Source organism: Triplophysa dalaica, chromosome 20, assembly GCF_015846415.1.
Source record: "Triplophysa dalaica isolate WHDGS20190420 chromosome 20, ASM1584641v1, whole genome shotgun sequence".
NCBI lineage: Eukaryota > Metazoa > Chordata > Actinopteri > Cypriniformes > Nemacheilidae > Triplophysa > Triplophysa dalaica.
This window is the reverse complement of record NC_079561.1, coordinates 12507845-12520165: the sequence shown is the minus strand read 5'-3', so window position 1 is coordinate 12520165 and position 12321 is coordinate 12507845. Positions and strand designations below refer to the sequence as shown.

The 12321-nt window shown below is 36.2% G+C and overlaps 1 protein-coding gene across 4 annotated transcripts in view; it reads left to right on the top strand.

The window, feature by feature from the left end:
* Window positions 1-454: 454 nt before the first annotated feature.
* Window positions 455-12321, top strand: part of LOC130409189 (protein phosphatase 1 regulatory subunit 12B) — a 29743-nt gene continuing 17876 nt past the window's right edge. The window contains exons 1-5 of one of the 4 annotated variants that reach the window (XM_056732952.1): window positions 455-1002; window positions 9116-9132; window positions 9253-9379; window positions 10127-10231; window positions 10551-10601. In XM_056732952.1, the coding sequence (XP_056588930.1) occupies window positions 904-1002; window positions 9116-9132; window positions 9253-9379; window positions 10127-10231; window positions 10551-10601 (399 nt within the window). In that variant the 5' untranslated portion in view covers window positions 455-903. The remainder of the gene's footprint in view (window positions 1003-9115; window positions 9133-9252; window positions 9380-10126; window positions 10232-10550; window positions 10602-12321) is intronic. The other 3 variants (XM_056732955.1, XM_056732954.1, XM_056732953.1) reach the window with 3 other exon arrangements.

The following is a 12321-nucleotide window of genomic DNA, read 5'->3' as shown; positions in this document are numbered from 1 at the left end:
TACATTTTCGTAGAGAAAAAATCCTTGAAATAGCATAAAAAATAGCATTTCCAAAACCCTAATAAAAGGTTTTAAGCTTTCAGTGAAAAACTAAAAGTACTCCCTTCATTAGTGTCCGAATAACAGTAAGAAGGGTAAAGCATGCAAAACTCTTCATTGTACATCATTGAACTACAATGAAGCTACAGAACTACAGAACCCACAATTAATAACTATTTGTGATCTGATAGCAAACCATGACATTCAAACACATCCTATAAACTCAACTTCTTAAAGGATCTTTACATCAGGATAACTCTTTTGTTCCCATCAGAGAGAGAGAGAGAGAGAGAGAGAGAGAGAGAGAGAGAGAGAGAGAGAGAGAGAGAGAGACAAAGTGAAACGCGTTTCTTTTTGTTTTCCTCGTTTCTGTGGAGTAACTGTAAGCAGTCAGAATTGCAAGGGAGGTGTTTCAGTGGAGCGTACAGCACACTCCTTCCATTCTTTATTGTAGCTCTCACTGTGTGTTTATGCGTGTTTGCACGCATGAGTGTTAGTGGTACAATAGGACAGCACGCCACGAATGTTGTTTATGTTTTTGCCAGAGAGGGAGATAAACGGAAATAGATACACCGGGGAGTGGAGAGAGAGAAGCGGAGCGGTGTCTCTTGACTGTTTTCATTTTTCTCTGATGACTACTGTGACGTGCGGAGGACAGGAAACACAGATCAGCTGTCACACACACACACACACTGAAGAGGGAAGTACTTCACATTCTCTGGACACACACACGCACACTCGGTCAGCTGCACCTGTTGAGCTCGATCCACTCCACACCGAGCAGAAGTCATGGATGTACCCGGAGCAGCTTTGTAAGCGTGTGTCTGCGTTTGTCCTCGGAAGAAGCGCAGATTTCTTACAGAGATGTCATCGCTCTATTCACGCAGCAAGGATCTCTCGTCCCGACCCAGAAAGTCTCTGTCGGACTCGCCACCCTCGTCTCCCACCACCAAAACATTCAGAGTAAGAGCCAGCTGTTTGTGAAACAACGTTGTATTGCGATCTACTTAATATATAATACACAGTCATTGGTCACGAACCGTATTGTATTTTATTATTATTAAAATGTAATAACCATGTTTTTGGTAGATGTATTTTCATTCGCATATAGCCACTATATTGGAACTGCAGCCATCATGGTTTAGCCTGAATTTACCATGTTTGGTTGGTTTTATTTTTGTAGTAAACCATGGGTAATTGTTTGTAAAGTCTGGATAAAAATCTTTGTGTGTTGTCATTTTTTTTGTATTGTGGTTCGACAGCAAGTTTATAGGTTAAACGTTTTGTGGGTCCAACTTTTTTAAACAATTTTACCATTTCATCCTTAACTTAATAAAATATAATTAGTAAGAGACATAACTGTAAAATAAATGATTTCATTTTAACAAGAAATATTGTGAATCTGGGAAATCCCGGCCATATCATACCTATCTTCTTGCTTCCATTGATGCACGCAAGATGCTCTTGGGAAAATTGTTAAACCTTGCAGGGATGGCATGCATAGAGTTTATACTTTATGCCAGCTAAACTACATTCCGCCATTAAAACAATGAAAGGTGCACTTCAATGAGTGTTTTCTTTAGTTGTCTCAGACTTTTGGCCCCAGATTTGTCAGTCATTTTGATGCAGAGAGTTTTTGGTGTTTATATCAAAACAGAGGATCTTTGTGAGCTCATAAGATTGTGTTGTTGTGCTGTCATTGGAGGGTGACATCAGAGAATGTAATGGGTGAACAGAGCGGTACTGTCTGCGATGTATACAGTAATTCAGTACAGAAGTGGGAGTAATTCCCAGTGGTCATGGGTCACTACATTTTTAAATTACTCCAAGTCCTTTACTGCATTACTACTAAAGAGTGAATTAGATAAAAGTCCAAGTTTGCAGTGGCGTTTGAAAACATAAAGAACTTGATGTCCTGTAATCATGTGTTTTAAAGGAAAGTTCACCTCTAAATCTACTCATTGGTTCAATTTTTTTTAAAGCGACATGAATACTTTACAAACCAAAATTACGACTTTAATCAATATATTCTCTTCTGTCTTGTCTGTCTATGGTGCGCGTACACAAGAGCACTTTGATGCATTTGGTTTGAGAAAATATCAATTAATGTCGTTATTTTGGTTTGTTTTTTATGGTTGCACATAAAGTTTGTGCATAGTCTTTGCTTCAAAAACTTCAATTGAGCCATTATAAGCGGATGGACCAATTTAAAGATGTCTTTAGTACCTTTTTGGACCTTGACCAGAAATTTAACCATGTCTATGAGGAGGCCTGGAAATCTATTGGATGTCACCTAAAATATCTTTCTTTGTGTTCCGAAGCCGGGAGGTCTTAAAACATGTTAAACATCATGTGGGTGAGTAAAAAATAACACAATTTTGAGTGTGAGGTGAACTTTTACTTTAAAAGACTATGTGGAATTTTGAATTTTTGTAGTCTACAACCCTCGTATTGACCTTTGTATTGACCTTTTTCAATGCATTAGGTAATGGTATTATAGATTTGGAAAAGTTTTGAGTCATTCATGATTGTGTGTTTGTGAACAGGGTTTGTCCGGTTTTATCAGGTGTTAATAGATTTTGTTCCAAATCCATTCTGTGCTGAGCTGTCATAAAACGCTGTCACAACGCTGCACCAGATTATCAAATATATCCTTATAAGTCCAAAACACCTAGCCTGGATAAAAATAACCTTATTAGGCTCTTTTGTGAATACAAGCTCTGCAATGTTTATTGAGAAATCCACTCTATTTTCCATTAAGAAGCTTTTCGTTTTTAGATCAGTATGCTAGCCCCCCCCCCCGCCACCCCAGAAACTGCTAATAACACCCTGACAAACGTAAATAAGTTATTAAATAATAAGTTAAGTTGCTAGTCCTCATGGCTTGAGAATGTCAGATTTGAGAAATCTTAACTAAAAACATTTCACGTCACTCAGTTTTAAAATCTCACCACACCAATCCAGGATGTACTCTTGCATAATAGGTTGATTTGTACAAACGGTTGTTTTTTCTGTTGGCTGTGATTTTATACTCAAGGGTAAGTGAACTGAAACAATGTTGACAGACTGGCTGAGACTGTTTACTTCAGCAAAAATAAAAAAGCCAATAAAATCAGCAGGTGCTGCACTGAACGAAAGAAAACTTGATTTCCTTTATGTGTACCCGTGGTGTTGGCCAACATTGCAAGAATACAGTTCTGGCTGAAATGAAAATGCTTCTTTATGACATCACCGCCCCCATGTCTAAATCTGCACACTGTAACAAAGATTTAATATATATAGTGATCATAACAGTAGTTTCACCCCATAATAAGAGAAGATTAGCTAAAGGGATACAATGTTTCATGTTTCCTCTAATCATAACATGCGTTTTTTTCCCATCAACTAAATTGCACACGTGGGCTTAAAAAGTTTCCATGACGAGGGCGAGTGAGGGAGCGAATGTTTTAAAAAATAAACACATGTGTTTTGTTTGTTATGGTCGTCTGGTTGTTTATGAAGGACTTTTTTAAGCCCAGGCAACATATGATGACAAACACCGATGACTGATCGTGCGAACGTTTTCACTTTTAAGATGGAGCAGAGTTTAAGGAAAATATAGTAAAATTTATCAAGGTTTTATTATACTAAATGGTGTAGTAACCATGTTGCCAGATTGACTACCATTGTCATAGTTTTAATACAAATACAAATATTACATTATGGTTATTTTAATGAGATGATTGCAAATTTGTGGTGATAAAATCCAAATTGGGCTATAAAAGGAAGAATAATTATTCAGCTGCAGTTTATGTAATCTGCTTGCTCTGCATGTCTCTTGAGTGGATGAGTGGTGCGGTTTCGTGTACAGTAGATGCGATGCTGTGTCTCACTGTATAGGGACGCAACCACATAATCTGCAGAACTGCTCTGAGAGTTTACAACACAAGCATTTCACCATTTTATCAAAAATGCTGCTGTCAAACACGCATATAAAAGGACTTGGTTGCGAGTCGTCAAAATAAAAGTCTGGTTAACTATGACACATCCACACGAAAAAACTGTAGTTAACTATATTATTTACTTTATTATTCAGCACGTTGTAAAATTATAAAAGAAAAGAGTAATGAAATGTAAGATGATAGATACTGGTTTGGTTTATATTAACATAGTTGTACATTATGCCTTATTTAAATGATTTTAAACGGTATGTTTCCAAACAATGTAGTCTTTTTGAGCAAAAACTGTAGTATACTTAAGCATTTTTTTTGCATTTGGGCTATATATGCAATTTTTTGCAAAAAAAAAAAAAGAATTCAGAAATATTCAAGCAGAAAATGTAATAATAAAAAAAAAGATTTAATCGGGCCCTATAAGGAATATCTCATTCAAAAGTAATTTAAAAACTAACAATTTTGTCCTTTTATATAATTTTGAACTCGGCATGTCATATTATACTGGTATTGGCAGTAATTGTTATAAAACCATGATAAATAGTTTTAATTCTACACATGCTAATATTGTACATAATTCAACACCTGCTGAAAGTTTTGCGTTAAGAGAGACAATGATTATAAACTCTCTCTGTCTCCCTACACTTGTATTTTGATGATGATTCATTAGCAAAAATAGAATTTGACTGATAATAACAATATTTTCCAAAGATCATTTCTATATATTATGTGATAATATCATTAGTGTGAATCTTTTGGCCATGACAATAATGTAGTCAAAATGTTGTGACAGTCTGATTTTTTTTTATAGGGTTCATTTGTAATAGAATCTCTTACCATGGTACTACCATAACATAGTATTTCAAACATGTACCATGGTATTTAAGTGGAGTATCAGAAAAGACCACAGTCATTTAAAGGGAAACTTCACCCAAAAATGAAAATTCTGTCATCTGTCATCATTTACTCCCCTTCCAGTTGTTCCAAATCTGAATACATTTCTTTGTTCTGATTTACACAGAAAAATATATTTGGAAGAATGCTTATAACCAGGCAGATCCCACCACCAGCCCCCCATTGACTACTATAGTCGGAAAAAATACAATGGAAGTCAAGGTCCTAAATTCTTCAAAATGTCTTATTTTGTGTTCAACAGAGTTCATCATAATAAAAGGTAATGTCCTACTGTCCTAGATCTGTTTGGATAAAAGCATTCTTCCAAACCTTTTTCCCTGTGTTCATCAGAACAAATACATTTATACAGATTTGGATCAACTTGAAGATGAGTAAAAGATGACCGAATTTTCATTTTTGGGTGAAGTATCCCTTTAAGCACCATGGTATCACTGTTACATTATTTTGCTTTCTGATACAAAACCGTTTTAGAATAATGGGAGTCCAGAAAAGGACACGACGACACCTTTAATACATCCAAAAAGAAAGGAGAGAGAGGACTGCAGTGCAAAAGCCTTTATTTGGAGTTGCGTGTTGTAAGGTCCCATTCGAATATGGCGATGCTAATATTTTCCATTTTGCAAGCTGGCAGACGGAGTAGCTGGCTCTCAAAGGGGGAGATGAAGGGATGAGGGAAACAGAGGATTAAAGGGGTTCCATATAAATACTTCAGAGTGAGCCAGATCCTGTAAATGTTACAGTTTGTGAAGTTATTGGATCAATGTGAAGTCGTCCACAGCTGCACGAAGCAACCTCATCACAGTATACAATGCATGAGTTATGAAGGTCATATGCGTTAAAAGCACAGAGATTTCAGCAACTCCTGCTGAGGTCAACATGTGTTTTCTCATGGCCTTTGATGTGAAACACAGGGTGCAGTTGTCCTGGTCCACTAATCCAAGCTTACTCCAAGCAAATCCTCATTGAGTCATTGTAAGAGAATTGACTGAATTGTTAGCGAATCTTTGTATGAGGGATGAGCCCTGCCATCATCCGCTGTAAGTTTGATCACAATGGAACGATAGGTTACCGTTTAGCCGGAGCTCACTCCTTCGTGCTCGTAGGTCCGTTTTAGAGGCCACGGCCATTAATCTGATTCAGTGTTATTTTTACTCGCAGAACGGAATGTCTGCACCAGCATCAGAACTGCCTTACATGGTTTACTGTGGTGAAAGTGAGCGCACTGATACTTCTCCCTCTCTCTCTTTAGAAACAGTGAGCGGGCCTCGGGCCAGCAGGTGCCCGTGGGTGCTGATGACCCATGAGGGCTTTCAGATCTTTAAATGGGATAATTCGCCTTAAAGTTTGATTTGATTCATTCAGGAAGGACATGTTGGTCCTAGTTCAACAGATTGTGTCAAATTTTGGGGGTAAGGATAAGGTCAAGCTTAGGGGCTGAGGTTAATAAGGACGTCAAAGCAGAGGAAAGTGATTCTTCAAGAATGAATCAGGTTTGGAACGATAAATATACTTAGGGTTGCGATTGAGTTTAAACAACAATCTTATTAATATATCTTTTTTATTTTAGGGATATTTAAAGGGGATTGTAGATAGGTTGGGCTTTGGTTGAGTTTAGGTTTAAAGGGATAGTTCACTCCAAAATGAAAATAATTGTATCATTTGCTATCCTCAGGTCATTTCAAACCTGTGTCGTTTTCTTTCTTCTGCAGAACACAAAAGAAGATATTTTGAAGAATGTTGGTAACCAAACAGCATTGTGCCATTGACTTCCCTTGTATAAACACAAAACCAAGACATGTCTCAAAATATATTCTCTTGTGTTCCACACATTAAAGGACGCATACATGCTAGCATAATAATTATTTTGTAATGGGCTATCCCTATACAAAATTGATTATTTCTTTTTTTAATTTGGAGTAGGTTTTGGTAAATAATACAATGATAGACATTTCTTTGTGAAGGATTGATAGGAATGTTTGGCTGGTTCACATTGCATATAAATATAATCTCAGATTCCCTTGTGGGAATAAGCGCATCATTGATAACAGAGGCCTGAATGACCACAAGAACACATACAGTATCTACTAAATCCATGGACATGTTGTATAACCACATAAGGAGAAAAGTCCTGGATGTGTTTAACTTTCACACTGACACAACCGCATCTCACCAGTTACCAGGGGCCCAACTGTTGACATCCCAACAAAAAACAATTACAGACCCAGACATGCACTGTCATATAAGGTCAATATGTGATTGCACATATCTTGTTTTATTAGTTTGTCAGTGTAAGCTCTTCTTCTCCCCTGCCAAACTCTCTCTGGCTGTAGTGACTGGATACTCCATGTCCTTTTTTGGCATTGTTCAGCGGTCCCTCTCTGATTGTGGAGACAGGACTGTTATTTCTCTCTGATGCATTATCAATTGTCCAAACAGGATGTGCTCGCTTCAGAGGAGCAACAGAAGGGATTCTTTCTCTGCTCTCTTTTGACAGCCTTGAATCTGAAGCAATCCAAGGGAACATCTTAGAAAGACCACACGGAATCTGTATTACTTAAATGGAAGTGATTCAGACCGCAGACTTACATGTTTGTTTACTAAATATGGACAATTTGATTTGATCGTTGGTGCTTTCGACTAACAATTACATTCACTTTCATTCGTTTCAGGTCTGTTGCACACATATTATTGTATTTAAATCGATGCGGTTTCATTCGGGGAATAAAAAAATGAAGTGCAAATAAAGCAAATACATAGTAAGAAACACTCACTAATGAAAAGTTTTAACAATTTAAATAAATACATCTTTCATTCATCATTTTCTCACCCTCATTCCAAACCTGTTTGAGTTTCTTCCTTCTTCAGAACACAAAAAAATGTATTCTGAAGAATGTTGATAACAAACAGTGTCGAACACCCACTTCCTTTCCTGTAGCTCAGTGGTAAGAGTATTGTGTTAACAACGCAACGTTGTGGGTTCAATCCCAGGGGATTGCAAATACCAATTATTAATGTAAAGGATAAAGTAATGTAAGTCCCTTGGATAAAGGCGTCTGCCAAATGCCTTAATGTAATGTAATGTCTTCCATTGTATGGACACAAAACCAATTCTCAACAGATCTTGTTTTGTCTTCCAGGGAAGGTTTAAACTACTTAATTTCACAAAAACAACCTTGGTTTCCAATAGAGAAATTTAAAACGTATCTTTGTGATCTGGACACAGACGAGTAAAACTAGTTTACCCCTGCTTTAAATGTTCCAAACGAACAAGTTTTTGTGAGTTCATCTGGAAGAGATTTATTACTCAAACACTTTGTGAAATGATGTAATTTCTATGCGCCTAGTGTTTACCTTCCCTGGAAAACAGTAGCTCAGTGGTAAGAGCATTGCGTTAACAACGCAAGGTTGTGGATTCGATCCCAGGGGATTACACATACCTATGTATTAATGTAAAGGATAATGCAATGGATAATGCAAAGTAAGTCGCTTTGGATAAAGGATCTGCCAAATGCGTAAATGTAAATGTATGCAGACGCACACACATACTGTAACTGCATAGATGCACAAGTTTGGCGAAATGATATCATATTCTATCTTGTACTGGCTGTCACACTCAAAGTCATAGATTATGAGATCTTAACAGTCAGAGATGAAATATATCAGTTTAAATATAGGCTATGCGTGTTCATGTGCCTACTGTTACCATTACAAAGATGCAATGAGATGATACTGCACGGTTATTGTCAAGAACCATTATATTATATTTAATACTCACAAAAGATATCTCACAAAAAACTTGGAACAAGTTTTTTTTTTATATATTAAAGACTTTCTAAGTTTCTCACCCAAAATGAAAAAATTCAGATGACTAATTGTTTTATTATATGAAATATTATTTTAACCAGAAATTAAATTGCGAGTTACTTCTGTAGAACGAGAGAATTGAATGAATCGGTTTGGCTAAATTCAATAGAATGGCAGTCTATCACGAATAAGCAGTTCATAGCCGATCATTTTTCTCTTGTTACGTCAATTCTTTAACTTTATTTTGTTGATTTCCCTGCGGTTGGTAATTGAAATGCAATAATATCTTAAAAATGAAGCCATTATAAATAAAAACAATGTTGTTATGCTTAAATTTAATAATTTAATAAATGGTGAACATATTTAAACAATTTTACATCAGTTGTAAAATATTTGTTAACAATTTTTTTTCTCTTTTTTTGTAGCAAGATCGGGTGTCAAGGTAAGGATCTTTCATTTTTGCCCTAAACAATTGTTGTTTTACAGTATTTATATCCAGTATCACAATATTTGATTATTAAAAGGTAAATAATTCAATACTGTGTTTGCCGAATGGCATCAGGTCAGACTCCAGTGGCATTGATGCCCCGTCAGACAGACTGACGTCTCGTACATACACACGCCGTGAGAACAGACTCGCCTCCTTGAGCAAAACTGAAGATGACTCTGCAAACAAAGACTATAAGAAGGTGAGAAGAGCTTTTCTAACATTCTAATATTTCTAAACCTTAAAAAACAAAAGACAGCAAAAATGTTAGAGGTAACCCCTAAAATACATGTATATCAAACCGTTGACTTTATTATTATTTAGTTGACCCTTGACCTGCTGTAAGCCAGCGTGGTTTCATTTTGTTTACTTTTTTACCCAACAGATTATGTACAGTAAGAAATTTGATACGACAATTTTAGTTTAAAGAACATAATTTACAATAATCATCCTAATTGTAGATGGGTTTGAGCTCAGTGTTTACAACCAACATAAATACACACTGCTCAAGAAAACAAGCTTTGTTTAATCTGACTTTTGACCTAAACCGTTACAGTAGTGAGATCTAGCTTTACTCCAAGACCGAACTCACTGGAATTCAAAACTACTTTACAAAGTGAATAATTCATATGAATTTGTATGACGTGTCCACTTACATACTAAACCGTATTTTAGAAAGAGAGCCAAAATGAAGCCCCACTCCTAGACCAAACCATCACTGGTGCAAAAGCAGTGTACGAATTCATTTGAATGAGTCACTTCATATAAAATGTAATTAGACAACCAGCCCCGGCCTCCACTAGGGTTTAACCATAATCCAGTGTTAACTAGATTTAAAACAGAATATGTCAGTGTAGGTCACTAGTGGTTTGTTGGTGACTGTCAACAGGAAAGAAGCTCCCAGTGGAGATGTAAATTTATCCTGTCAGACAAACTCTTTGTTTTTCAGATGTATGAGGAAGCACTGTCTGAGAATGAGAAGCTAAAGTCTCGTCTGGCGGACAGCAAGCAGGAGCTCTCCAAAATCCACTCGCAGCTGGATAGAGTCACGCAGGTGAGGGACAATCTCAGGAGATGAGGAGGGAAAGAGATATTATCTCAGGCTGTATTAAAAACAACAGCGCACGCTTGCCCTCTGCATCCACTCGGGCTCCAGAGGGTTTGGCTTAGTATGATAGCATCTGTAAAGAATTACGATCCGTGAAAGCAAAAAAGACATTGTAGGAAGACGCCAATACTGAGACTGAGATCAGGCCAATTTGCTTTAAGTATTAACCCTAAATAAAAAATCAAATAAAAATGTTTTGTTTTTATAGTTTTGTGGTGATTTTGCCTATGTGGATTTATTTATTTTTATTTATCTTGTGTTTCAGAAGCAGGACAGAATATCAGAGAGATCTACTGTACTTGAATCTGAGAAAAGGGTAAATATATATCATCATTATATGTTATGATAATTGACTTAATCACTTTAAAGAGTTTGTTTGTGTATCTCTTTTGACTATAAGATCTTGAACTGATATTCCTATTCGCTGGTTCAGAGCATGATTTTCCGTTTATTTTGCTGATGGGGATTTCAAAATTGTCTATATTTTAATTATTTTGATCATATGTATTATTTGTAGCGGTTTTAGCTGCATGTTAAAAAATAATGATGAGCTTAGCTCACCAAATATGATTCTCCACCAGATCTATCAAGATCGCATCCATGAAATTAGTTATTTAAACATCAATTTCAGTCAGGGAAGTAGTTTAGCTCAAAAGAAAATACGTATAAAAATCGTTGTTAAGTTTATATATTTTACTGTTTCTGATTAGCAATATAGTGATTTAAAATACTTGTATATATTCGTCCAGCAAATACATCAATGATATTATACACTTTAACGTTATCTCATGGCCATAAGTAGCTCGACTTAACCATACAGTATTTAGAGCTGTAGCATAGATCGACACACAGTTTAAGATCAAGTATATGTGACAATGAAAATTGTAAAAGCGCTATATAAATAAAGTTGAGATGAGTAAACATACTATGCCTTGAATTATGTTAAACTGAGAATCATCCCAACGTATGAGTACAGGAATGCCTAAATCAAAACTCATTACTGGTAACAGGTAATTTAAGATTCCAAGAGTGCCAACACACAACAAGGATATTTACACATTTTTATAGAAACGGACAGTTTAGTGTAGATTTGTCAGAGTTTCTCTGTATAAACTACAGGTCTTAAGTTCCAGGTGAGAAAAAGCACAGAGACTTCTCTCATCTCCTTTGCTTGCTTTAAAGCTTATGAGTCTTAAATATCCCATGGAGAAACAAAAAGTTGCCAACATTTTCTGGGGGGTAGAACCAACCTTAATCCAGCCCTCCTGGAGCCAGGTTTGGCTCTGTTCTTATTGTTCTATAAACACCATGCACTGTGCTGTGTTTTACCTTTGTGTTTTTCTGTTTTCCTGTTTGCTCCTGTAACGCTGCTTTGGAACAATGCACATTGTCAAAAGCGCTATATAAATAAACTTGAATTGAATTTTTAATAATGGTATCAAGAAATCAGGACAAATGATCTTAATGATCCTAACAAAAGATCCAACAATCTGGCTATGCCAGGCACTACATAGGCCTATTAAAGACGGTGTCAGCAGCAACAACATAAACAAACGTTATGTGGGCCAAACGTAACTTCCGGTAGACCTCCTTAAATAATTAATTACTGTTGAGTAGTTTTAATATGCTCTAATACAATTGATATACAATAAAATATGAATGAATATTTTTATAAATTAATATTAAAACTATACTCAGACTGGAAGTTAAAGGGGTCATTTGACGCAGCTAAAACGAATATTATTGTTTGCTTTAGATGTAATACAATGTGTATACACGATTTAAGATAAAACAATGCTGTATTTACCACATACCGTGAATGTTTGTATCTCCTCTTTGCTCCGCCTCTCTGAAACGCGCTGATATTTTACAAAAAAGCTGATCGCTCTGAAAAGCGAGGTGTGCTATGATTGGCCAGTTCACTAGTGCGTAGTGATTGGTCGAATACTGCACTGAAATGAAATGTCCCTTACCATATTTGGAACATCAGGTTCAAAAGCATGTACTGACATGTACGCCCACCTTACTTGCGTTTA